The sequence below is a fragment of the Pongo pygmaeus genome, chromosome 3 (genome assembly GCF_028885625.2).
Source record: "Pongo pygmaeus isolate AG05252 chromosome 3, NHGRI_mPonPyg2-v2.0_pri, whole genome shotgun sequence".
Taxonomy (NCBI): domain Eukaryota; kingdom Metazoa; phylum Chordata; class Mammalia; order Primates; family Hominidae; genus Pongo; species Pongo pygmaeus.
The window spans coordinates 2,521,829-2,548,701 of NC_072376.2; the positions used below are offsets into that span (position 1 = coordinate 2,521,829).

Here is a 26,873-nt window from a genome sequence, read left to right on the forward strand (position 1 = left end):
TGGATGTGGTGGCACATGCCTGTAGTCCCAGCTGCCTGGGAGGTGGAAGTTGCAGTGAGCTCACTGCACTCCAGCCTGAGCAACAGAGCGAGAATCTGTCTCAAAAAAAAAAAAAAAAAAAAAAACCGGGTGGGATGTTATATCACACAGCATTTTAGGGCTTGAGCAGAAGGTTGGAGCTGGGCACTGGGAAGGTTTATTTGGAGAGACTGCCAGCCTGGTGCTGTGGGGCTGAGTGTGGTGATCGGTATGTGTCAGCCCACAGACACAGAGCCTTTACAGTGTGCCTGCACTGTTCCAAACACTCTCTTGTAATAACTTCTGGAATCCTCACACACCATTGAGGTATGTGCAGTTCTGTTCTATAGATAAGGAAATGGGGCACAGAGAAGTTCAATGCCATGCCCCAAGGTCACAGGTTGGGGTTTGCAGGTGCCTAGATTTTATTTTCTTTTTCTTTCTTTTTTTTTTTTTTGAGACAGAGTTTTGCTCTCGTTGTCCAGGGTGGAGTGTAATGGCATGATCTCGGCTCTTCCACCTCCCAGGTTCAAGAGATTCTCCTGCCTCAGCCTCCCAAGTACCTGGAATTACAGGCATCCACCACCACTCTCGGCTAATTTTTTGTATTTTCTAGTAGAGACGGGGTTTCACCATGTTGGCCAGGCTAGTCTCGAACTCCTGACCTCAGGTAATCCACCCGCCTCGGCCTCCCAGAGTGCTGGGATTACAGGTGTGAGCCACCACACCCAGCCGATGCCTGGATTCCAATCTCAGTTGCCTGGCTCAAGAGATGTGCCCTAATTGCAATGCCAGCCTGGCTTCACACACCATGCTTAGGAGTTAGGCCTTGATAAGGAGCCAGGGAAAGTTGCTGCGGCAAATGTTTTGGAAAGATGGCCTGGCAGTAGGGTAGATGGGCACCCAGGGACAGGAGACCCAGCATGAGCAGGCATGGTAATGGTGCACAGGAGGATGACATGGCGGCAGCACTGGGGATGCACAGAACGGTGGATGTGGGAGTGTTCCTGTCGTTTCCGCCACCTGGATCCCTCTCACCTGTGTCTGTTTTGCAACTCCATCTCATTATGCTACTTCAGTACATTCCATGGTGTGGTCTCTGGAACAGCAGCACCTGGGAACTTGTTAGACATGTAAATTGGAGGGCCTAGCAGCCTGTGCTTAACAAGCCCTCTGTGGGGGAGCCTGATACAGGCTCATGCTTGAGAAGCACTCGCCTAATCTAAGCCACTAGCACCCAGCAGTGGGTGACCACAAGGATTTTGTCCTTGCTTTGGCTCTGTCTTAATCCTCAGCCTTGCCCTGTGCTCAGGGCTTGTGGCTCCATTAACCATGCATTGCTGACACTGAGTTTACCATGGTCAGCCTCACTTCTCAGTGAAATCCAAGGGCCTCGCAGCCTCTGCATCTGGTGATTTCTCTACCTTTCCTCAAAGCTTTTTCTTGGCTGCCAGTCCACAGCCTCCCGATTCACCATTCACCTGGTCCCAGCAACAGAAGTCTCAGCTGGACACACAACATGCTTTAGAGTGAGTGACTCTTGTCTGCTCAACTCCGGACGGTGACAGTGAAATTGTTGGAAGAGTCTGAGGCTCTGAGCTCTGGCCTCAGAAGCTCTGTCCCTTCCCTTCCGGTTACTGAGGAGTTGGTGTGGTCATGTGTGGCAGTCCTGACTCGCACTTCCTCCCAGCAGTTAGCACAGTACCTTGCCAAGATGGCAGGAGCCAGAAAGAAGGGTAGGAGGTGGCATAATAATTATAATTGCAGGCTTTGGGATCAGGAAGTCCTACATGCGACAAGAATGCTTACTTCCTAAGATGAATATAGGATTAAGGATGTCATTGCGTGAAATATTCAGCAAATAACCTAGGGACAGAAAGGACCAGTACATTATTGAGCTGAGCTTTGTTTCAGTGATGTAAGTGGCAGTATTTATCAAATCAATATCTTTGTTTTTCAGGACTTGAAAATACTGGAAATCTGTCTGGATCCAAATTCTTTTGCAAGCCAGATGAGTAACCAGAGGGCATGAAAGGTTGAGAACATTTGACTTCCCTGCAAACCTTGGTATAGATCACTTCCTTTTCTGTAGGAAAGGAAAGGCACCAAAGAGCACAATGAGTACAGTAAGTTTTATCATCTCTTGAATTTTTAATTTTTTAGGGCTAATTAACTACCTTATTCCTTGTAGCACATTAATGAAAGTGAGTTCCATAATGTCACCCCACTTCTTGAAGTAACCCCACTTCTTGAAGGAGTATGTGTAGGAGCTTTCTGGTGGTTACATCAGCTTACTTATTGACATTGAGCTAAATTCCAGTCATAAAGGGCAGTGCCCTGAAGACAAAAGGCTGAGAAGGAATAGCTTAGGGTTTGGTAATCTCAGACCTTCACAGCAGTTGTCAGTGTCATAGAAATACTAAAACTTTTTGCTTTTTAAAATTATTTGTAGACTAGGCATGGTGGCTCACGCCTGTAATCTCAACACTTGGAGGCATTAAGGTAAAAAGATTACTTGAGCGTAGGACCAGCCAGGGCAACATAGGCCCCATCTCTACAAACAAACAAAATTTAGCCAGGCGTGGTGGGGCACACCTGTAGTCCCAGCTACTTGGGAGGCTGAGGCAAGAAGATTCCTTGAGCCCAAGAGTTCATGGCAAGCTATGATCACACCACTGCATTTCGGCTAGATGACAGAGTGAGACTCTGTAAAAGTATTTGCAACCCAGTTTTCCGTTTTCCCTTGTTTTGTTTCCCTGTGACATTCTTGGTTCATTCATTGTGAGCATGGTAGTAATAATCCATAGTGAAAAGTTTCTTATATTCACTGGCCAGAGTTGATTTGTCATTATAATTACTGTTTAGCGCTTTTGTTTGTTTGTTTTTGAAACAGGGTCTCGCTCTGTCACCCAGCCTGGAGTGCAGTGGCCCGACCTCGGTTTCACTGCAACCTCCACCTTCTGGGTTCAAGTGATTCTTGTGCCTCAGCCTCCCATATAGCTGGGATTACAGGCGTGCACCTTGCCGCCCAGCTAATTTTTGTATTTTTAATAGAAACCAGTTTTTGCCATGTTGGCCAGGCTATTTTAGTTTGTTTTTTGAGATGGAGTCTCTGTCGCCCAGGTTGGAGTACAGTGGCACCATCTCGGCTCACTGCAACCTCTGCCTCCCAGGTTCAAGCGACTCTCCTGCCTCAGCCTCCCGAGTAGCTTTGATTACAGGCACCTACCACCACACCCAGCTAATTTTATATTTTTAGTAGAGACGTGATTTCACCACATTGGCCAGGCTGGTCTCAAACTCCTGACCTCAAGTGATCTTGGCCTCCCAAAGTGCTAGGATGACAGGCATGAGCCACCACACCCAGCCGTTTTTATTTGTTTTTAAGAGACAGGGTCTCACTCAAGTCTCCCAGTCTGGAGTGCAGTGGTGTGATCATAGCTCACTGCAGTCTCCCAACTCCTGGAGTCAAGCAATCCTTTCACCTCAGCGTCTTGAGTAGCTGGGATCATAGGCATGCACCACCACACCTGGCCAATTTTTAAGAAAAAATTGGCCAGGTGAGGTGGCTTACGCCTGTAATCCCAGCACTTTGGGAGGCCGAGGTGGGCGGATCACGAGGTCAGGAGATCAAGACCATCCTGGCTAACACGGTGAAACCCTGTCTCTACTAAAAATACAAAAAATTAGCCAGGCGTAGTTGGCAGGTGCCTGTAGTCCTGGCTACTCAGGAGGCTGAGGCAGGAGAATGGCGTAAACCTGGAAGGCGGAGCTTGCAGTGAGCTGAGATCGTGCCACTGCACTCCAGCCTGGGGGACAGAGCAAGACTCCGTCTCAAAAAAAAAAAAAAAAAGAAAAGAAAAATCATTTTTGTAGGCATGGAGTCTTACTTTATTACCCAGGCTGATCTTCAACTCCTGGCTTCAAGCAGTCCTCCCACCTAGGCTCCCAGAGTGAGCGACTATACCCAGACTGTTTAGAGCTTTTATCACATCTGTGAGGCAGCTCTGGTTTGGTGTAATTCAGGTGTCTCCTGGAACCCCTTGAGCTCTAGAAGAGATTACCTGAAGGTCCCCCTGTCCCAGTTTATTCCCTACTGACAGAGTTCTCACAACAAAGTTGTTCAAATGATCTAAACTCAAAACATCTGTTGTCTGAGATCCTGAATTCCTTGTGAGACAGACCAGATGTGAAATAGCCTGCTGATTTCTTCCAGTGCTCCAGAAGTACTGTGAATGGTATGGGAAGACGGATGATGGGGACAGGTGAGGCGAACAAACAGCTGTCAGAGGGAACAGTGATGGAAATGCTGGTCACACCCTCTGAGCCTTTTGGGTCCTCACCCTCTTCTGTTACTTCCTGGCCGCCATTGTGCTCCTGGGCCCACTTTTGATGGTGACACACAAAAAAGCCCGCTTTGACCTCCCACTTTGGTGCTTCACCTGCAGGTTACCATGTAGCTCCCCTATGGGGAAATAGGTGCTCTAAGCCTTACCCCATCTCTGCTTAGGCCAGATCAGAACAGGCAAAACAATGTAGCCTTTTGTGCGTGTGTGTGAAGAAATTGGTTAAAATTCCTGAAAGTTATGGTGTGGTTATAGCTTATGTGGTTGTGATTGGATGGTCAGTTTTCACCAAAAGCTATGGACCTCTGAGGGCCCTGCTAGTAAAAAGGAAGAGAGTTATGACCAGAGCTATGGGAGGGCGAGAAGGGAGAGCTCTGCAGATATTCCTGGATTGATTGAGCCTGTCTTGAGTGGTGCAGGGAAGCTACTTGGGAGGAGGAGGCTCAGAGACAGCAGAGTGGGAGGGTGAAGGATGTCCTCAGGAAGGAGGTGACATTTGAGTGGGTTCTGGAAAGCTGTGTAAGAATTGGCCAAGTGAAGAAAGGGAGGGACAGGCACTCCAGGCAGGGAAGAAGCTCTGGTTAAAGGCATGGAGGGGTCGATACAGCAGGCAGGAAAGAGGATTCCTGAGGTTAGGGAGGGGTGGGGACATTCCTGTAGTTATCCTTGAGGGGGGATTTGGGGTCCAGGACCCATGGCTGCTTTCTTGGCTCCCTCAGTGGGGCCCAGAAACCACACAGGTAGCTGTGGGACATGGAGGTCTGCTTAGCAGTGTCTAGTAAGAAAGACTTGGTCTGCTACAGGCTGGGCATGGTGGATCACAAGGTCAGGAGTTCGAGACCAGCCTGGCCAACGTGGTGAAACCCCATTTCCACTAAAAATACAAAAAAAATAGCTAAGCACGGTGGCGGGTGCCTGTAATCCCAGCTACTCAGGAGGCTGAGGCAGGAGAATCACTTGAACCCGGGAGGCAGAAGTTGCAGTGAGCCGAGATCGTTCCACTGCACTCCTGCCTGGGCGACAGCGAGACTCCGTCTCAAAAAAAAGACTTGGCTACAAGGGAAGGAGGCTATACGAAGACAAAGGACATTGTCAAAGAGAATGGGGTAAATATTTTCATTTATTTATTATTATTATTTTGAGACAGAGTCTTGCTCTGTCGCCCAGGCTGGAGTGCAGTGGGCGCAATATTGACTCACTGCAACCACTGCTGCCCGGGTTCAAGCGATTCTCCTGCCTCAGCCTCCCGAGTAGCTGGGACTACAGGTGCATGCCACCATGCCCAGCTACTTTTTGTGTTATTAGTAGAGACGGGGTTTCAGCATCTTGGCCAATCTGGTCTTGAACTCCTGACCTCGTGATCCACGAGAATGGGGTAAATATTAAAGAGTCCTAAGTGTTTGAAATGCTTGTTTTCCGGTGCTGTAAAGAAATAGCATTTGAACATAAATTTAATTTTTTTTAGTAAGGCCATTTTTATACTTTCTGCAGAGAGGGTACACTCACCAGTAGTTTTGCCATGAGAATACATTGAATAAAGGAGACAGGGTTATTTATAACTTGATGTGTTTACCCTGCTGCTGTGTCCAGTTTTTATTGGCTGGAACGGGACCTCACATTCTGTATTTGTCCCAATTGGCTAGCAACTTAGAACTTTTTTTTTTTGAGATGGAGTCTCACTCTGTCGCCCAGGCTGGAGTGCAGTGGCATGATCTCGGGCTCACTGCAAGCTCCACCTCCCGGGTTCATAGCATTTTCCTGCCATAGCCTCCCAAGTAGCTGGGACTACAGGTGCCCGCCACCACGCCTGGCTAATTTTTTAAATATTTTTTAGTAGAGACGGGGTTTCAACGTGTTAGCCAGGATGGTCTCGATCTTCTGACCTCGTGATCTGCCCACCTCAGCCCCCCTCAGCCTCCCAAAGTGCTGGGATTACAGGCGTGAGCCAACACACCTGGCCAGAACTTTTTAGAAGAGGCAAAGGCAGAGGAGAATAAAGGAAGGAGGAAGTAACTTGTGGAAGGCTGAAAAAGGTAAAAATAACCTTTAAATAAGGAAGAGGAACAGGCTATGATCTAATGCTTGCTTGGACTAATATAAGCATGCCAGGGTAAATATTTAGGCTAAAATGTGGGAGCTAAGAATATAAAGTACATTGATTTCTTTATTATGGCTAGCAGATATTTAAGAATGTTAGTACAGGCCTTTGAATAAATTTTGCTTTTAAGAGAAGTTACTATTTATTTCTAATGAGATGGGGAGGAAAGTCTTTGAAGAGGAACCTCTACTTTACTTTTTACGTAAGTAACCTGGTGGCTGCTGGGGAAACCCTTAAAACACTGGGCAGTAGAACTCCACTGAGGTTAGTGTCAGCTCCCTTGAGGCCAAGAGCAACTGCTCACTTGGGAGTTTTGGCTGCTGTCGCTTGGCCTCTGGGCCCTCCTGGGGCTGGTTCTGTGCTCCTTAGTCTGTGGGAAGTTACTAGACCCAGCTTCATTTCCAAAATATCTCAAGCTGCCATTTGATAAGAGTAGCATTGGAACACAGAATTAGGCTTACCCCTGTTGCCTAGTGAGGGCTTGGCTGGGTGGTGGGTGTTCCTGGATCTTTTATGAATCTCACCTGCAATATCTGGTCCTTTCAGAGTTTCTTGGGACAGATTGACCCTAGTAAGGCTAAGGAATTGGGATAGTAGTAGCATCTTCTGTCTCTGCGCAGTACTTTACATACATGATCTCATTTAGACCTTATAACAGCTCTGCACGGCTGGTGCTGGTGAGGAACTTGAGACTTAGTAGTGCAGTACTTGTCCCAGGTCGTCGTCCAGTGCGAAGGATAGCAGGACAGGGCACGGGGAGAAGAGCACAGAAACACCAGTGGGAATAACAAGGTGACAGGCTCTGTTGGGAAGCTCTGTCTCTCTCTCTCTCCCTTTTTTTTTTTTTTTTTTTTTTTTTGGTGAGATGGAGATTTACTCTTGTTGCCCAGGCTGGAGTGCAATGGCACAATCTCGGCTCACCGCATCCTCCGCCTCCCAGGTTCAAGCGATTCTCCTGCCTCAGCCTCTCCTTCCTCAGCTGGGATTACAGGCATGCGCCACCACACCCGGCTAATTTTGTATTTTTAGTAGAGATGGGGTTTCACCATGTTGCCCAGGCTGATCTCGAACTCCTGACCTCAGGTGATCTGCCCGCCTCTGCCTCCCAAAGTGCTGGGATTACAGGCGTGAGCCACTGCGCCTGGCCAGCTCTGTCTCTTGATTAAGGTGGAGGATATTCTCAGCTCGTCTTTTGGGACCAGCCAGACCAGAAATGTGGAGCATATTGGCAAACCAGCAGCCTCAGGATTTGGAAGAAAGGCTGCTCAGAGTGTCAGTTGCATATCAACCAGCTGAGAGCCTGAACTTTCCGGAAGACATGGCTCTTGGGTAGCCACTGGGAACAGGTTTAAAACAGCTTTGGTTCCTTGAGTTCTTTGTGGGGTGATTGGTGCGAATCACAGTTGATAGCACCCTGAAAGCTTCAAGGCCACATCTCCCAGGGGAAGGTAAGCTCTCCACAATGCATAGAAACGCAGAAAACTCCAAGTTCTTTATGCTAAGAAACAAAAAGGGCTCAGAAAGGCTGAACACAAAGTCAAGGAAGAGAAATTGATAACTTTTGGTTAAAGGGAAGGGTTTCCAGCCTTTTGGCCAGGACATCCACTACCAAGTCCAAATCCTGACTTGGCCTCAAGCTTTTGTAAAGGGATGCATCGTGTCCCTTTTGACCTGCTGATAGTTTTTTTTGAGATGGAGTCTTCGCACTGTCACCCAGGCTAGAGTACAGTGGCGTGATCTCGCCTCACTGCAACCTCTGCCTCCCAGGTTCAAGTGATTCTCCTGTGTCAGCCTCCGGAGTAGCTGGGATTACAGGTGCCTGCCACCACGCCCGGCTAACTTTTTGTATTTTTAGTAGTGATGGGGTTTCACCATGTTGGCCAGGCTGACCTTGAACTCCTGACTTCATGATTTGCCCACCTCAGCCTCCCAAAGTGCTGGGATTACAGGCGTGAGCCACCATGCCCAGCCGACCTGCTGATAGTTTGATAAAACAGAAGTTTTACTTTCTAGAATTTCTACTCATTGTATGTTTTGGATGGTTTCTCTCTCTGTAAGCATTCAGTATTCTTGAATCTCAAGTTTTGAAAGGAGCCCTAACTTGAAATCCACTCGCTGGCCTCTTAACGAAGTGAACCGTTTCTATTGCCCTTTTAGTTCTTCCTGAAACCCTGACATTCTGGTGTTCATGTGACTCTTCTTTCCCCTTGCTACTCAGAGAAAGCGTCGTGGTGGAGCAATAAATTCTAGACAAGCCCAGAAGCGAACTCGGGAAGCAACCTCCACCCCAGAGATTTCCTTGGAAGCAGAACCCATAGAACTCGTGGAAACTGGTAAGATTGCCAGGGACACTACAACTGTGGGGTGTTAAAGTGGAGAGAGAACACGTACCAGGGTGAGCTAGTAGAAGGTGCTTTCAGTGTCTTTAGAAGGCCTATGCAGTCTTACACTCAGCATTTACAACTCAAAGCTTCACAGATTCTGAAATAGCCTCTCAACTGGGCTAACTATTCAACTCTGGTAATGTGCAGCAGTGGGGTAGGACCCATTTAAAAAAAAAATCTCTAGCGCAAATGAGATAGCCCACCTTTTCTATTTGAAATTGCATCCCCAATTGCTTGACCTTGTAAAGTACTTCGCTTTCCTCTTCTGTTTTTCATTAAGACACGAAATCACCCAAGAAGGTAAACTTGTCCACAGAGCTCCCTGTGTTGGAGCTTGGTGTAGGCAGAGGCCAGATTGGATTTCCCCTTTCTGCCTGCTCAAGAAGTGGTTGATGGCTGGCCTACGTCCCTTTGCTCTGCATATATTGGCTTTTATAACTAGGATACCTGCAAACTGGCATTTTATTTATTTTTATTTATTTATTTATTTATTTATTTTTTTTGAGATGGAGTCTTGCTCTGTTGCCCAAGCTGGAGTGTAGTGGTGCAATCTCGGCTCACTGCAAGCTCCACATCCTGGGTTCACGCCATTCTCCTGCCTCAGCCTCCCGAGTAGCTGGGACTACAGGCGCCCGTCACTGCACCCGGCTAATTTTTTGTATTTTTAGTAGAGACAGGGTTTCACCGTGTTAGCCAGGATGGTCTCGATCTCCTGACCTCGTGATCCGCCCGTCTCGGCCTCCCAAAGTGCTGGGATTACAGGCGTGAGCCACCGCGCCTGGCCATGCAGACTGGCATTTTAAACAACTTAGTGCAAGATAAATTTCATGGGTCCCCCAGGAGAAGTGAAGTTCTCTATGTGGTCTCTGAGTTTCACTTCTACAGATGAGTTCTTGAAATCCTTGACTTGAGGCTAGGATCCTGGCTCTAGACCAAAAAGGAACCAACTGCTTTCCATCATGGCAGTTGTCATCCTCTAGGCAGTCTTACCCCTGTGTGTGCTTAGGGCTGCCCATTAGAGCACTCTTTTGTTTTTGTTTCTGTTTGAGACAGAGTTTCGCTCTGTCACCCAGGTTGGAGTGCAATCACACGATCTCAGCTCACTGCAACCTCTGCCTCCCAGGTTTAAGCGAGTCTCCTGCCTCTGCTTCCCAAGTAGCTGGGATCACAGGTGCCCACCACCACGCCCGGCTAATTTTTTTTGTATTTTTAGTAGAGACGGGGTTTCACCATGTCAGTCAGGCTGGTCTCGAACTCCTGACCTCAGATTATCCACCTGCCTTGGCCTCCCAAAGTGCTGGGATTACAGGCATCCACCGCCCAGCCTAGAGCACTTTTTTTGTAAGAGCCCAGAACTGTGTTCACCAGAAAGAGAATGGTTCAATAAATTGTTCAGTATATGGACTGTTGGGCAGCCCTTCTTTTTAATAAAGAATGCAATAATTTTATATAAATTATATTGTATGTCTAAGATTATCATGGTTTTTATTCTTGTGAAACTCTTTGATACAAGAAAATAAAACAGGCCAGCCAGATTGCTTGAGCCCAGGAGTTCCAGATCAGCCTGGACAACATAGCGAGACCCTGTCTCTATAAATAAAAAAATTAGCCAAGTGTGGGAGGCTGAGGTAGGAGGATCACTTGAGCCTGGAACATTGAGGCTGCAGTGAGCCGTGATCATGCCACTGCACTCTAGCCTGGGCAACAGCAAGACCCCACCTAAAAAATAAATAAAAGAAGTTACATTGGGTTGGGTGCCGTGGCTCATGCCTGTAATCCCAGCACTTTGGGAGGCTGAGGCGTGCAGATCACCTGAGGTCAGGAGTTTAAGACCAGCCTGGCCAACATGGCGAAACCCCGTCTCTACTAAAAATACAAAAATTAGACGGGCGTGGTGGCGGGCGCCTGTAATCCCAGCTACTTGGGAGGTTGATGTGGGAGAATCACTTGAACCTGGGAGGTGGAGCTTGCAGTGAGCCAAGATTGTGCCACTGCACTCCTGCCTGGACGACAGAGCGAGACTCCGTCTCAAAAAAAAAAAAAAAAAGTTAAATGCATTACAAGACACTTTCCCCAAATATTAGACCAATACTATTTCTAAAAAAACTTCATTTAGTATTTTGTTGTTGTTGTTTGTTTTTGAGATGGAGTTTTGCTCTTGTTGCCCAGGCTGGGGTGCAGTGGCGTGATCTCTGCATCTCGGGTTCAAGCGATTCTCCTGCCTCAGCCTCCCGAGTAGCTGGGATTACAGGCATGTGCCCCACGCCTGACTAATTTTGTATTTTTAGTAGAAATGGAGTTTCTCCGTGTTGGTCAGGCTGGTCTCGAACTCTCAACCTCAGGTGATCCGTCCACCTCAGCCTCCCAAAGTGCTGGGATTACAGGTGTGAGCCACTGTGCCTGGCCCATTTAGTGCTTTTTAATATTAACAGTAATCAGAAATAAAAATGGTTGTGCGTCATTTTTTACTTTATATAAATGGAAGTTGTACATTAACTGTTTGGTCCATGTCCTTCTCACCTTTATCCTGTGCTCACGTAGACATCACAGTATACCCTAAGGGCTGAAAGGCAAGCTTCACAACAGATGCAAGCCATTTTGTATGTTGAGGTTCTAGGGATCAGTATATATCACTGTTATTCTCCATCCAACTAGGGAGACAAACTTGAGAGATAAATGGAAATTAAAAGTTTGTCCTTGGCCGGGCACAGTGGCTCACGCCTGTAATCCCAACACTTTGGGAGACTGAAGCGGATGGATCACAAGGTTAGGAGTTCAAGACCAGCCTGGCCAAGATGGTGAAACCCCATCTCTACTAAAAATACAAAAAAAATTAGCCAGGCGTGCTGCCGGTCGCCTGTAATCCCAACTACTCGGGAGGCTGAGACAGAGAATTGCTTGAACCCAGGAGGCGGAGGTTGCAGTGAGCCAAGATCGCACCACTGCACTCCAGCCTTGGCGACAGAGCGAGACTTTGTCTCAAAAAAAAAAAAAAAAGAGTTTTCCCTAGATTAACCGATGAAGTTACTAAGCTAAGCCTGACTTTTGGTCCTTGGGCCAAGTGAGAGTGGTCAGCTTCCCCTGCTGGGAGGAGCAGAGGTTTCAGCCTGGTCCATCCCAAAGAGAAAGGCCCAGGGCTGGGCATGCACGGTGCGTTCTCCCAGATGGGGCACAGAGGCATAGCCGTGTGGAAGTGGGATGCCGTGGAATAGAGGTGTGCACATGCGCACACATACATAACCCCCAGGTACATTTGTAAAAGCCATGCCTCCCCACTCAGAGCAGAATTCTGGAAGGGTGTGTTTACTGGCTTTCCCTCCCGAGGGAGGTGTTGGTCCTGGTGCTCTTTGCAGTGTGTACTTCAGGATTGTTTTAGTTTGGGGTAAGCCTATATTACATTAGCAGTCATACTAAAGTGTAGAGGGATACAACCTTACTTTCCTCTTAATCTTAATGCTTGTTGAAATCCTTTCTTTTGAAGCTGGAGATGAAATTGTGGACCTCACTTGTGAATCTTTAGAGCCTGTGGTGGTTGATCTGACTCACAATGACTCTGTTGTGGTAAGTGTTGGAGTGTGAGAGTCGGCTGTTTCTTGGGTGTGGGTCCCTGGCCATTGCCAGCATCTGACAGCCTTGGTCACAGACTCCAAGTCAAGGTTACAGCTTATGCTAAAGAAGTTCGTGCATCTTGTGGAATTGAGCTTTTAGAAAGAAAATAAACAGTAACAATAAGAATAATAAAGAAGTTCACACATTCAGTGACGAGAGCCCAAAATGAAAAATGTTTCTGGAAAATCATTTGTTATAGCCTTGTTGCCTATGGAGTAGGTCTGTGTAACCAACCTGACCTTGCCACACCTGGGCACAAAAGTGGTTTGGGGAGAATCTCAAGGCTCCCACATCTGTCTTCAGTCCCTGATTCCACAGTTTACACCAGCTGTGTGACCTTGGGCATGTGACTTAGCCTCATTCACTTTCCATGAAATGGGGACAGGTCACTCATGTCAGCAGGGCATGGTGTAAGAGATCTTACAAGAGATGCTGTGTTAGAGTGCTTGCCACCTAGAATGGTGCCCAGTCACTGTTGAGTTTATGCCCTCCCAGCTGAAAGGAAAGGGAACGTTGGCTCAGCACTGCCAGTGGGAAATCTCTCAAGTTCCAAAAGCACCTGCTGCTTAGCATGGCCTCAGGGGATGCAGGCTCCCTGCGTTGCCACCTGATGCCTGCTGCATCCTGATGCCAGGGAGGCTGGAGTCCAGGAAGCTGCCTGTGTGCCTGTCCTGCCTGCCAGGAGGGAGGCCTTGTCTGGTCAGAGGACACATGGAGAAGCTATTTTTGATGGACCTGTTAAATAGTGCATGCAGGTCTGGGAATCTGGTCAGCATATTAAGGGCAGGTTTGCCTCTGGAAGATGCCCCTTGAGCATGTTCTGGCCGTGTGCTCGGAGCACAGGTCAGGGGTCGGGGCACTTGGCAGCATTGGCAGTGGGGTGGTAAGTGCTGCTGAGGACTGTGGGGTGTGGGGGCTGCTAGTAGCTGAGTCTTCGCCTTGGCCCTGGGCTCACTGGTGTTGGGGTTATCCTGTTTGGCTGATGCCTGGGTGTCTGAATAGGGACACCCCATAGGTGTTGCTTCTTAGCTGTGCTGAGAACTTCAGAATAGGGTTATACTTAGAAGTTTCAAGACTTCAATGCAAAGAAAAGGGCAGGGATGGAAAACCATCTGAGATAAGCAGCAGTGGGTTTAGTTGTAAGTGGTCCCTGCTTAGGTCTCATTAGTGTGTTTTCTGAGGTACATACACACATATGACTTTGCTTATCATCCCTGTGTACTCCATGGAGTTCTGGAAAGATAACTAATTTGGTATGTTAGCTGACAGCTACAGCACAGTCACTAATTTTTTTCCCTCTTTCTTTTTCCTAGCTGACACCTTGGTTTCACCAGTTGCTAATTAAAGCTGGAAAGTGGTGTCTGCAGAAGTTTTTGGTTTTTTTTTTCTTGAATACTCAGTGTTCACCACAGTCTTCTTGGCCTTCTCGCTGCCAGACCCTGAGGAGAGAGCTAGGATTCTGACTGCAAGAAGACAATAATTGATTGGCTTTTGTTGGCTGACAAACCAACATCATTTCCCCTTTCACACTTGTGTTTTCTTTTGCTTTAGAAACAGGGTCTCAGGCTGGACGCGGTGGCTCACGCCTGTAGTCCCAGCACTTTGGGAGGCCGAGGTGGGCAGACCACGAGGTCAGGAGTTTGAGATCAGCCTGGCCAACATGGTGAAACCTCGTCTCTACTAAAAATACAAAAATTATGGCGGACGTCTGTAGTCCCAGCTATTCAGGAGGCTGAGGCAGGAGAATTGCTTGAATCCAGGAATCAGAGGTTGCAGTGAGCCAAGATCACGCCACTGCACTTCAGCCCGGGAGACAGAGTGAGACTATCTCAAAAAAAAAAAAAAACCGAAAAAAATACAAAAATTAGCCAGGCGTGATGATGCATACCTGTAATCCCAGCTACTCGGGAGGCTAAGGCAGGAGAATTACTTGAACCCAGGAGGCAGAGGTTGCAGTGAGCCGAGATTGCGCCACTGCACTCCAGCCTGGGCGACAGAGCAAGACTCCGTCTCAAAAAAAAAAAAGAAAAGAAACAGGGTCTCACTCTGTTGCCCAGGCTAGAGAGCAATGGCATGATCATACCTTACTGCAGCCTCCAACCCCTGAGCTTAAGTGATTCTCCCACATTATCCTCCTGAGTAGCTGAGGCTACAGGTGCATGCCACCACACCCTACTAAATTTGGGTGGGGTGGTGGTGGTGATTTTTAAATATTTTTGTAGAGACAGGATCTCACTGTGATGCCCAGGCTGGTCTTGAACTCCTGGGCTCAAGCAGTCACCCACCTCAGCCTGCCAAAGCACTAGGAGTACAGGTGTCAGCCACCACACTGGCCAGCTTTGTTTTGTTTTGATGACTAAGCTGCTCTTGCTGCAAGGGCTTCCTCTCTGAACTTCCCTACCTTTCTTCTGTTTCCCTGGGCTAGGGCTCCATGTTGGCAGTCCTACTCCCAGTTAACCTGGGGCTGCCTGCTTAACCTTTATAAGATCTGCAGTCATTGGGAGACCCAGGGACCAGGAATATTGGCATTGAGAGAGCTGCCCTGGAAAATGGATGAGTGGCCAGAGGGAGAGCTGATAGGTAAAAGGAAGACGCTCCTGGCTTGGGAAGCAGGAGTCCTAGGTTCTGGTCTCAGATCTACTGGTCAGTTTGATCAGTGGATTTATCTCACACTGTCCTCAGTGTTCTCAGCCACAAAATAATTGTTTTGGACTTGATAGCTCTTGCTAATCATTCTCTACTTATTTTTTATTTTAATAAGTCCAAATGCCAGTTTATGAATTTACACTGAGACATATACTTGAGTTTGGAATTCTGCCTCTGAACAAATCTGTTTGGGAGGCCTCTAATGCTATTCACTGAGGATAAGGGGCATCTATAGGTGGATCATGTGTTCAGGGTGACCCTAGACTCCACCTGCAGGAGAGTGTAAAATGGATAAATGTATTCATTCTGGAAGTGGGGTAACCTTCCTCACCAGTTCCACCAGGACCTGTCGAATAGTTTGAGTGCACTGCTTTACCTCCGGTAGCTCTATACCTGTATGATAGGAATCCCTGGATACCAGGATCCAGAGGTAGCCGTCAGAACATCACGGAACCCTCTAAACTTTGTGCCTGTGGTCCCAGCTACTGGGGAGGCTGAGCAAGGAGGATCACTTGAGCTCAGGAGTTCAAGGCAAGCCTGGGCAACATAGTGAGACCCTGTCTTCTTCAAAAAAGAAAAAAAGACTGGAAACTTTGCCTACAGGGGTGCACATTCTTCCAACTTTCAAAGGAATTCAAAGCCCCTGAAAAATGAAGGGAAATGAAAAATGTGGTAAGATGCAGTGAGAGACTTTGTTCATAGGACTTTTCACTTTAGTACCTATCTCATCTCAGTAGCTTTTCCAGAACTGCTGTCTTCAACACAAAGCTCCCTACGTTTTCCCAATGCAAACCTGAGTGTTTTTAGCATTTTAACTTTCCTAACAGAGAAGACATCATGGAGCGGATAAATAGATTTGCAGGCCTTTCTGTGTCTTCTCCAATGCTGTCTGGAATAATTTTCTCCACCACTTCTTTCAAGTTATTTGTTTGCATCTCTCTGTCTCTTTTTTTTGAGATGGAGTCTCGCTCTGTCGCCCAGGCTGGAGTGCAGTGGTGCGATCTCGGCTCACTGCAAGCTCCGCCTCCTGGGTTCCTGCCATTCTCCTGCCTCAGCCTCCAGAGTAGCTGGGACTATAGGCGCCCGCCACCACGCCCAGCTAAGTTTTTGTATTTTTAGTAGAAACGGTGTTTTAGCATGTTAGCCAGGATGGTCTTGATCTCCTGACCTTGTGATTCGCCTGCCTCGGCCTCCCAAAGTGCTAGGATTATAGGTGTGAGCCATCGCGCCCGGCCTTGTCTGCATCTCGTGGGTCATGATTTCCATCATCTTAGACCTGTTGGTGCTGAGGTTTTCTCTAACCATTGGTAGTCTAGACATCAACATGAGCTTCAATCATGGTCTGCCTTTTTTTTTTTTTTTTTTTTTTTTTTTTTTTGAGACGGAGTCTCACTGTCACTCAGGCTAGAATACAGTGGTGTGATCTCAGCTCACTGCAGCCTCCGCCTCCTGGGTTCAAGTGACTCTCCTGCCTCAGCCTCCCGAGTAGCTGGGACTATAGGCGTGTACCACCACGCCCAGCTAATTTTTGTATTTTTTGTAGAGACAGGATTTCGCCATGTTGTCCAGGCTGGTCTCGAACTCCTGATCTCAAGTGATCCGCCTGGGTGGTCTGACATTTTTTAAATCACACAACACATTTTGTCATGGGTAAGACCCATGCATGGAAGCTAGGCAGTTTTTGCCCTGAACATCTTGAACAGTCAGCTTCAGTTTTCTGCAAATCAGCAAGCCTTCAAACATAACCCTTGAGGCCATCAGATACAATTTTGGTTCCTTGAATCCTATAAACTTTTTAAATAGTTGAAAAAATTGAACTAGAACAAAGCAAATGGTTAGTTGTTTTCTTTTCCCCCTGAGACAGAGTCTCGCTCTGTCGCCCTGGCTGGAGTGCAGTAGCACAGTCTTGGCTCACTGCAACCTCCATCTCCAGGGTGCTGGTGATTCCCATGTCTCAGCCTCCTGAGTAGCTGGGATTACAGGTGCATGCCACCACGGCCAGCTAATTTTTGTATTTTTAGTAGAGACAGGGTTTTGCCATGTTGACCAGGCTGGTCTTGAACTCCTGGCCTCAAGTAATATACGTGACTCAGCCTCCCAAAGTGCTAGGATTACAGACGTGAGCCACCATGTCCGGCCTCCTTGGTTGCTTTTTAACAGCAAATAATCTTTTTTTTTTTTTTCCATTTTGTGTGCTTTCTCCAAATTTGGTTTTTTGTTTTTTTTTTTTTCCCCCCTTGAAACAGGGTCTCACTTTGTTACCCAGGCTGGAGTGCAGTGGTGCCATCACGGCTCACTGCATCCTGTACCTTCTGGGCTCAATTGAGCTTCCTGCCTCAGCCTCCTAACTAGCTGGGACTGTAGGGGTGTGCCACCATCCCTGGCTGATTTTTTATATTTTTTTGTAGGGACAAGGTCTTACTATGTTGCCCAGGGTGGTCTCAAACTCCTGGGCTCAAGCAGTCCTCCCACCTTGGTCTCCCAAAGTGCTGGGATTATAGTTGTGAGCCGCTGAGCCTGGCCTTGGATCACTTTTCATGAGCGTGTTCAGTATGCCAGTCTCTGCTCTGGCTAGAAGCAGTGCAGTGGTAGAAAAGAGACTGGCACCTCTCTTTAAGGAATCGAGATTTTTTTAAGGGGGAGGTTATTGAAAATGTTACTTAGGCTGTTCTTCTTAAATTTCCAAAGATTGTCTCTTAGTAAGGTTGATTTTTCTGGAATTTTTTTTGGTCTGTTTCTACAATGTATTAATAAGTCACACTATTTGTGTTTTATTCTGTATCCTGCCTGGTTTTCCATTTATGAGACTCTCTAGAAAGGATACTTGATAAAGGCTTTTCTGGAAGGAAAGGAAAGGAAAAGGGAGGGGAAGGGGGGAGGGGAGGGGGGAAGGGAGAGGGGAAATTGGGGAGGGGAGGGGAGGACCCTATAGATCTCTGGGTGTAAAGGAGACAGGAGGCACACCGTTGGAATAAGTGAGCCAGCCCAATTCCATAGAAAGAAAGAAAGATGAGCTCCGAAAAGCCCAAACATCATATCCAGGAATTAGCCAAGATGGGTTGGCTGCTCAACTAGAACGTGATTGTCAGCACCAGTCTTCCTGACTCTCCTGCCAGTGCTCCAAGTAACAGGCATCAGTAACTGCATGATGTGTGTAGCTGTTGGACATCAAGTAGCCTTTTGTGTGCACAGTGCTTGAAGATGGCTGTTTTTCCAGTGGAGCAATGTGCAGTGCTGTGAGCTGTAAAGTTGTCTAAAGCAAGTGTGTCTTGGTGCCCTTGCTGGGTGAACATTCCTAGAAATGCCAGGCAGGGGCCGGCCTGAGTGCACAGGACCCAGTGATTCCTCTACTTGCTGCTTTCGTGCGAAAGTGTTCTGAGGCTCACCGGTGCTTTTAGAAGCACAAAGGGGCTTCGAGTGACCAATCAGATGTGCCTGCTGTCTGTGTCCACTCGTCTCCAAATGCTCTGACCTGTGGACTGTTCTCCATAGTTGAGAAGAAGCTAGAGTAAAATAAAATGTATGAGTGAGTGAATCTTTTTCTTTTTTTTCTTTTCTCTTTTTGAGACAGCGTCTTGCTCTGTTGCCCAGGCTGGAAGGCAGGGGCCCAATCTCAGCTCACTGTAGTCTCAACCTCCCAGGTTCAAGAGATCCTCCTGCCTCAGCCCCAGGAGTACTGGGACTACAGGCATGCACTGCCATGCCCAGCTTACTTTTTGTATTGGCAGGGTCTTGCCATGTTGCCCAGGACGGTCTCGACCTCCTGAGCTCAAGCAATTCAGTCCGCCTTGGCCTCCCAGGGTGCTGGGATTGCAGGTATGGGACACCATGCCCAGCCCAGGAAGTGTGAATTTCTGATCTTGGGCTAGCTTACCACAGTACTAATTAAACTATTCAGTTCAGGGGATTAGTTAATTGTTGTTGTTTCAGTTTTGGTTTTTCACTTATCTTAAAAGCCTCTCAAATAGATTAGAGGCCCCAGAGCTTGTGTTACACCTCTATCCATCTCAACTCATCCGGTAGGCGTTTATGAAGCGCTGGTACTCTTCCCTCTGCACCCATCTTCTGTGCTGGGCAAGCACTGTGCCACCTGCAGGGCCATAGCTGTGAGTTAGGTTCATTACAGAGTTCTTGAGATGTCTGCAGGGATTCTGGAATTTGATGTGACTCGGCTACTGGGTGGAGGGAATACCAGTGATCAATACTGTATTGTCCACCAGCTGAGAGGCCAGGCTGTGGTGTTTGGTTTTGTTTTGGGTTTTTTTTGTTTTTTTGTTTTGTTTTGTTTTGTTTTTGAGACGGAGTCTCACTCTTGTTGCCCAGGCTGGAGTGCAATGGTGCAATCTTGGCTCACCACAACCCCTGCCTCCCGGGCTCAAGTGATTCTCCTGCCTCAGCCTCCCAAGTAGCTGGAATTACAGGCGCCCACCACCACACCCGGCTAATTTTTGTAGTTTTAGTAGAGACAGGGTTTCACCATGTTGGCCAGGCTGGTCTCAAATTCCCAACCTCAGGTGTTCTGCCTGCCTCTGCCTCCCAAAATGCTGGGATTACAGGCATGAGCCACCGGGCCCGGGCTTTTCTTTTTTTCTTTTTGAGACAGTTTCACTATTGTTGTCTAGGCTGGAGTGCAGTGGCGCAACCTCGGCTCACTGCCCCCTCCACCTCCCGGGTTCAAGTGATTCTCCTGCCTCAGCCTCCCAAGTAGCTGGGACTACAGCCATGCACCACCACAGCCAGCTAATTTTTGTAGTTTTACTAAAACTCTCTACTAAGAGACGGGATTTCACCATGTTGGCCAGGCTGGTCTCGAACTCCTGACCTCGAGTGATCTGCCCGTCTCGGCCTCCCAAAGTGCTGGGATTCCAGGTGTGAGCCACCACACCCAGCCTGTGGTGTCATTCTTATACTGAAGACTCATCTGTAAGCTGTTTTTCTCTCATTGAAAGTGGGGACAGTCAGAATTGTTACCAGTGAGGAAACACTCTAGCCACCCTGTTCTTATGGCACCACAGTAGTTGTGTGTGTATCACCTGCTGCTTGCCAGCAGCCCCTGGGCTCAGTGCTCAGGACAGGTCTCAGTTTGGCACCATCCAGAGGCAAGCTGGTTATGACTTACAGGAGACCATAAAGACTCAGTACCCACACTGTCATGGCTGGGGCACTGGGAGTGTCATACCCTTTCTAGGTGTCCACACCTAATTAGTGGGTCGTCTTGGCAGAGGGTGGGGGCATGTTGGAGCTGTAGAAAGCTGGGTCATTTCTAGCCACAGAAGAATTTGCTTTTGCTCCCAGCTAAATCCAAGGCTTTCCCCAAGGGCCAGCACTGTTACCAGAGCCTCGTTTTCTAGATTTCATGCAGACAGTACATTGTGCCGGCCCTGGTAAGTTTGGTTCTGATGGTGAAGTTGACTGATTATCCCCAGATTTCCCTTTTCACCATCTGCAGTCTCTAAGAGGAAAGGGGAGCACTTTTCAGTGGCTCCACGTGTGTGGATTATATTCTCATCCGCAAATCAAAGACCTTCATACTCAGTCCTACATTCTTCCTGCATGGCCATTTGTGTATGTCAGGATGCCATTTGGGAACAAAATCCACTCTAATTATTCCTAAGCTTAGTGGATTTTAACATGGAAGGAGAAGCCTAGATCAGCAGTCTCCGGGCTGGGTCTCCAGGAATAACTCTTGACCTCGAAGCATTGACCCACCTAGGGAGCTGCTGTGTCTGCTCCACGAAGAAGGTCTGGAGGCGGGATCCACCCCCTGCACTCATATCTTTGGGTTCCAGTAGACAGTACTGCAGACCCTTTATAGGGAGGAGAGGCCTGGGCTCAAGACATAGCCTCTGCCAGAACTGTTTCTTCATGATGCAGCTGTGCCTGCGAGTGCCAACACCCTCAGCAGCTCAAATCAGCCTCCACCCTCTGCCCTGCCAGTAGCATGAGTGTGTCTGTTTGAGGGAATTCGGTTCATGTCCAGGATCCTGGCTGCACGAGAGTCAGAATAGAGGATTAGAGCTTCTTGTCGCTGTAGGGCAGGATGTCCTGCCCAGGGGACAAGCAGGGTGAGGTGAGCAGTAGGCGCTTTGGCGGTGAGAACTTTCCTGAAGCAGTCCCTCCTACGTGCGGAGCAAGAGGGAAAGGGCGTTCCACTGGCCCCCCTAGATGGGTAAGAGCACTTGGCCAGAAGGCGGGAGGAATCAAGTTTGAAACTGTTGGAGCAGAAATTGTCTAGATGTAAGTTCTGAGCTGGCAGGTGAGAGGCTTGTCAGGTTCTTAGGCCCCCAGGACACAGAATTGGATTGTGTTCAATCCTTGGTGTGTGTCACACGCATTGGTCTTGCATAGCCTGCTTTTCTCTGTTAGTTATTTGTAACAACCTACTGAGCAATGCAAATCCTCCTCCACATGAAGGCTCCACCTTGGCGGTGGTCTACATTGGCCATGTCAGCTTGAGAGAGCATCATGCCCCTAGTGCTGTCTGAATGTTCACTGCCTCACCTAACCCTCACAACAGCACAGTCAGATGTGGGCTCTGGTGACTCTGTTTTTCAGAAGAGAAAGCTGGAGCCCTCAGATAGTAAGTAAGGTCCCCAGGTCTTGCAGTCAGCACATGGTGTGGCTGTGGCTGTGTTCACGCTCCCAGAGACTCCACTAAACACCCAGCAGGGAGAGAGACACAGCACATCAGCTGGGGGGTGGAGTGACCTGGGAAATGGGCTTGATTGACTGGGAGAGGTGCACAGATCCTCTGTGGGTGGGAGGAGGGTGGGGCCTCTGCTGAACCAGAGGGTTCCACAGAGGGTGTCACACGTCAGAAAAAAGAAATGCCTTCATTTATCACTTATGTCAAACTGATTGCTTCTTTCTCTTGTTTTTCTCCTTCTTTTTACAAGATTGTTGACGGTGAGTGGTTTCGTTTCCTTTTTCACTGGGTTTGGAGAGGAAACTGGCATAGGTGAGAGCCGCGGTGCTGCAGGTCTTGCCAGACCATCCCTAAGGGCTTGGAGCGCTCCAAGCAGGAAGATGCCTTTGCAGATGCTGTGGTGAGACCCGCACAGCCAGTCCCGCTTGTGCCTGCTGAAGAAACGTCACCACTATCACTGAGCACTGAGCTATAGTCCTTTCTTGTGGCCTACCAGATTTTGGAGAAGGCTGGTAGCTCACAGCAGGGGTTGGGGGGTTTCTCCTGGGAAGATAAGATAGTGGCCTCCAGAGCTGGGCAGAACCTTCTGGGTTATAGCTGAGCATGGCAGCAGTTTCTCTCTGGGGGTCCCAGGCAGGGAAGGAAGAGGGTCTTAAGAGGCGTCAGGATGGGAGTGGTGAGGATGGTAAGAGTAGAGAGCCTCCAACCTGAAAATATGACCTCTTACCTTAGAAAGAAGAAGACCGAGGAGGAATGCTAGGAGGCTGCCCCAGGACCATGCTGACAGCTGCGTGGTGAGCAGTGACGATGAGGAGTTGTCCAGGGACAGAGACGTGTATGTGACTACCCACACTCCCAGAAATGCCAGGGATGAGGGCGCTGCAGGCCTCAGGTACCAACATGCCCCCAGCTCTGCTGCCGCCATGCTGGGGTGTGGGGCCAGGGCCTAGGAATACTTTTCAGCAAATCTGGGAGCCCTTGGCCCTGGAAGGGCTTACCCAAGCCTCTACCCAGCATCTGGATACAGTTGGAACTGGGTCCAGAACTGAGTCCAGCTATTCCCACTAACCAGAGTATGCCAAGCGCCGACAGAGTGGGCGCAGACAGTCCCAGTGGCCCCAGACAGGGATCCTGAGGCCTGTAGGGGCCTGGGGGAGGGCAGGGTGACTCAGGTTGTCTGAACCTTCTAATGTTCACCCTGCCACACACCCTTTGGGCAGTTGGCTTTCCTGAAAGTCTCTCGGATGCTATGCTAAGGCAGAGTCAGAGGAGGCCAGGGGCGGGACTCTTGTAGGGGATAGGGGCCACTCACGTGACAGGGTATAATAAAATGTTTGCGTTGACTGAAAAACTAACATGAAGCACTGTGCTCTTAGGCCCTCGGGTACTGTCAGTTGTCCTATCTGCATGGACGGATACTCAGAGGTAAGTAAACCAAGCTGTATCTTCCTTGCTTCTGGTTTCTAAACTTCACTGAAAGAATTGGATGAGACAGGATCTTCTCCCTCGGTGGGATTGGACACCCCTACTTACAGTCATGCCTGGGCCGTCACTTGTTGTAGATGTGCCTGTGAGGGGAGAATGTGCCAGTTTCTCCTTGGACCCTACAACTTTCACCTTCAGCCCCCGTACCCCTGTATGCCCTGAGCTTCCGGGTGCAAATGCGTCCTCCTTTTTTGTCCCCCATCCTGGCTCTAACTGGAAGCTGCTAGTGTTTACTGGGGTCCCTCATAACCCTCTTGGGCTGTCACACTGTTGAGATGCCATGGTCCCTGCCTCCTGCTCTCCAGCTGAGAGAGACTACAGCAGGCACAGTTAGCCCTCCAGACCCCTCCGTGTTGCAGCCTGGCCCTTGCTTTCCTTTAATTAGTCATCTTAGGCATAGATGGGTGGGATTCTCTGGGGACCATGGCTGCTCTGGGACAAGGGCAAACTCGGAGGCTCTTCTTTTTAATGCCTTCTAGATCGTGCAGAATGGACGTCTCATCGTTTCCACAGAATGTGGCCATGTCTTCTGTAGCCAGTGCCTCCGTGATTCCCTGAAGAATGCTAATACTTGCCCAACTTGTAGGAAAAAGATCAACCACAAACGGTACCACCCCATTTATATATGAAGTATTCAGAGCCCCCCAGGAGAGACAGAGGGACAGACAGACAGCCAGGTGGTATCTGCCTCCATTTTCCTGAGCTCAAAAAGACTGTTTCGAAACCAACGTCTGATATGTAAACTGCTCTTTTGTTTCCAACCCCTTCCTTTTGTTATCTCCAGTTTGATGCTATGGCGCTGGACCCAGGGCCCTCCCAGGCCATCTCTGTTCCTCTGGGGTGGTCCAGTTCTAGAGTGAGAGAAAGGGAGTCAGGCACATTGGGAATCGTGGTTCCCGTCTGGTTGCAGAATCTGCACATTTGCCAAGAAATTTTCTGTTTGGAAAGTTTGCCCCAGCTTTCCCGGGCACACCACCTTTTGTCCCAAGTGTCTGCCGGTCGACCAATCTGCCTGCCACACATTGACCAAGCCAGACCTGGTTCACCCAGCTCGAGGATCCCAGGTGCAAGAGTGGCCCTTTGAGGCCCTGGAAAGACCAATCACTGGACTTCTTCCCTTGAGAGTCAGAGGTCACCCATGATTCTGCCTGCACCTTATCATTGATCTGCAGTGATTTCTGCAAATCAAGAGAAACTCTGCAGGGCAATCCCCTGTTTCCTAAGAACGAAAAAGTGCAATAAAGGCCATTCGTTACCTACTTTTCAGCAGCCCACAAGATGTAGCACTATTAGCGTCCCCCTCAGAGGCTTAATGTTGCCTGTGGAGCAGTGCCCATCCCAGCCCGTTTCTGCCCACCTGTTGTTCTCAGGAACCTTACCCATGCTCCATCCTCCTTCACCTGGCACAGGACATGCAAGATAAATAGGGCAGGCACGTGTTTGGGTGTCCTCTCTTTTCTGATAAAATCCATCCTGTGTTTGCCATACGCCCTCCAGTCCTCAGTTCCCACTGCCTAACGTCTGCCCCCGTGTAGATACTGAGAGGTGGTGGCAGTAATTGTGGCCTTATCAGCCGCTCAGTTCCAGGCTTTTGCCCAGGTCACTGTTGCCCCGTGTTTCGGAGAACTTGGCCCACCTGACTTGGCTTTCTCATCTTTCCCAACCCAGTGCCGTTTATTTCAGAAGCTCCCTGGCCACTGGGCTTGGATGCTTTGGGCTTCTGAGTGCTCCATAGGTTTTGATTGGTGAAACAGGGGCCCAGATGACAACCTCTCCTTCACTCCACAGGTACGCGGGAGCCTCAGGTTCTCTCAGGGGCAGCAAAGTGGCCCAAGCTGCCCCTGACAGCACAGGGCCTGGGGGGTGGCTAACGAGAGAGGCCTTACAGTGCCAGCCTGCCTCCTCTTCCGCTGTCCTCCTTCCTCAGAGGGCCTCACGCCACACAAACGGCCTTTTCGTGTGAAACATCTTCAGGGTGGGAAAGGGGCCACTTCTGGCTTTGTTAGCAATAACTGACCTTCAGTTTACCCTTCTGAAGGAGCAGGGACTCAGCACAGAATTCACTTTAGATGGGGCTGAAGGAGTGTCCTTCCTCTATGTGAAAAGAAAATTGTTTTATTCTTCATTCTGACTTTTTAACTGTTTGGCTCACTTCCAGTTAGTTTGAATGAAAATAATAATTTTCTACTTGGAGTTGAAGAGGGCAGAATCCTCAGCTCTCATCATTGTGATGTGTAGCGTGTCTGCCCTCTGACTGGACATCATTGCCATTAACTTTCTTCTGGGCATCACAGGAATGTCACGATGCCCAGACTTGGAGCAAGCAACCTTGGAGTCAGTCCACTAATAAAATATGGTAACACCCATTTTTAAATTTCTTTAAGTTTTATCCTTAAAGACAACTTCAGTGGTTAATTATAAAAGTTGTGTTACTTCGTCCTAAATTAAATTGATAAAAAGATTTAAAAATGTGTTTTGTTTCTACTATTCAGAAACTGCGAACTAGGGAAAGGTTGGTAGGAAAAAATGTCTTTCCTTTTTTCAATGTACATAGTTGAACTCTTTCTTTGTTACATTTAAACTATATCCATGGATATCAGTCTGCTTTGGACTCCTCTGCTAGTGTTAAAGATGGAAATAAAACCATTAATTTGAACCAAATATCTTTTACACGTTCATTTCCTCTTTGGAATTGGAATCAATTTCCCCCCTTTTTGCCAAGGTGCGGGGTTCTTATCTGCCTCATGTTGAGTGTATTTTGCATTGGTGTGTGTTCAGGAAGTTTCCATGTCCTAAATCCAGCAAGCATGTGAGAGGCTGTTCTTGGAGCACAGCCACAAGCCCTGGAGTCCCTAAAAGAGCAGCGTCTACTTTGAGAGGCAAGGTTGACCGAGGAGCTGTCTGCTCAGCTCGGCCAGTCTCAGAGGTGCTGGGGGTGCTGCTCTGAGTGGGATGGACTGAGATTGCCCTGGAAACCTTGCACTGCAGTGCCCCCCTTTGCCCCTGGCCACCTAGATAAAAAATTTGCCCTCTGAGTGGGAGTCAGCACTGGGAGTGCATGGATATGCCAGCCACTGCCACAGGCGAGCAGTGCCAGCAAAGCCACAAGGAGGAAATGGGCTTGGCAGTGTGGCCAAGCTCTCCCTTTGCCTCTGCCCTCTGTACCTATCCAGCTGTCTCCAGGGACTAGAAAGGCTAACATGCTGGCTGCCTGGGTCCCAAAGGCCTACCATCCAGTGCAGTTTGCTTACCATGCTCCTGGCACTGCACTTTTGGCTCTGTGGGCAGTGAGACAGACATCATGGAACATGTTTACAGAGGAGACAGTCCCCCAGGCCAGTGGAAAATTGAAACTGATGAGGGTGAGGTATGGGAAACCAGGAGATCCGGCGGGAAGAAGTTGAACCTGTCCAGAAAGCTCTCTCTGAATAAGGGCTGCTAAGTTGCCATCTTCAAGGTACAGAAAGCTCTCTAGGGAAAGAGGAGAGGAAAGAATTCCAGAGACCCCAGGCCAGGCCTGTGAAAGTTATGAGAAAGACCTTCTTGCTGGCATACAGTAGGGTCTGCAGGCCCCCCAATACCTAAAGGCATTGGATCAGACACTTCTGGTGGCTACCCAGGCAGGGCCTGGCAGTTCTTTA

The 26,873-nt window shown here is 48.6% G+C and overlaps 1 protein-coding gene across 1 annotated transcript in view; it reads left to right on the top strand.

The window, feature by feature from the left end:
* RNF4 (ring finger protein 4) overlaps window positions 1–25,893 on the top strand; it is a 43,867-nt gene extending 17,974 nt beyond the window's left edge. Inside the window, exons 2-8 of the mRNA XM_054486582.2 lie at window positions 1,979–2,144; window positions 8,681–8,795; window positions 12,328–12,407; window positions 21,998–22,007; window positions 22,480–22,639; window positions 23,124–23,172; window positions 23,712–25,893. Of these exons, the coding sequence (XP_054342557.1) occupies window positions 2,136–2,144; window positions 8,681–8,795; window positions 12,328–12,407; window positions 21,998–22,007; window positions 22,480–22,639; window positions 23,124–23,172; window positions 23,712–23,861 (573 nt within the window). The 5' untranslated portion in view covers window positions 1,979–2,135 and the 3' untranslated portion in view covers window positions 23,862–25,893. The remainder of the gene's footprint in view (window positions 1–1,978; window positions 2,145–8,680; window positions 8,796–12,327; window positions 12,408–21,997; window positions 22,008–22,479; window positions 22,640–23,123; window positions 23,173–23,711) is intronic.
* Window positions 25,894–26,873: the final 980 nt, after the last annotated feature.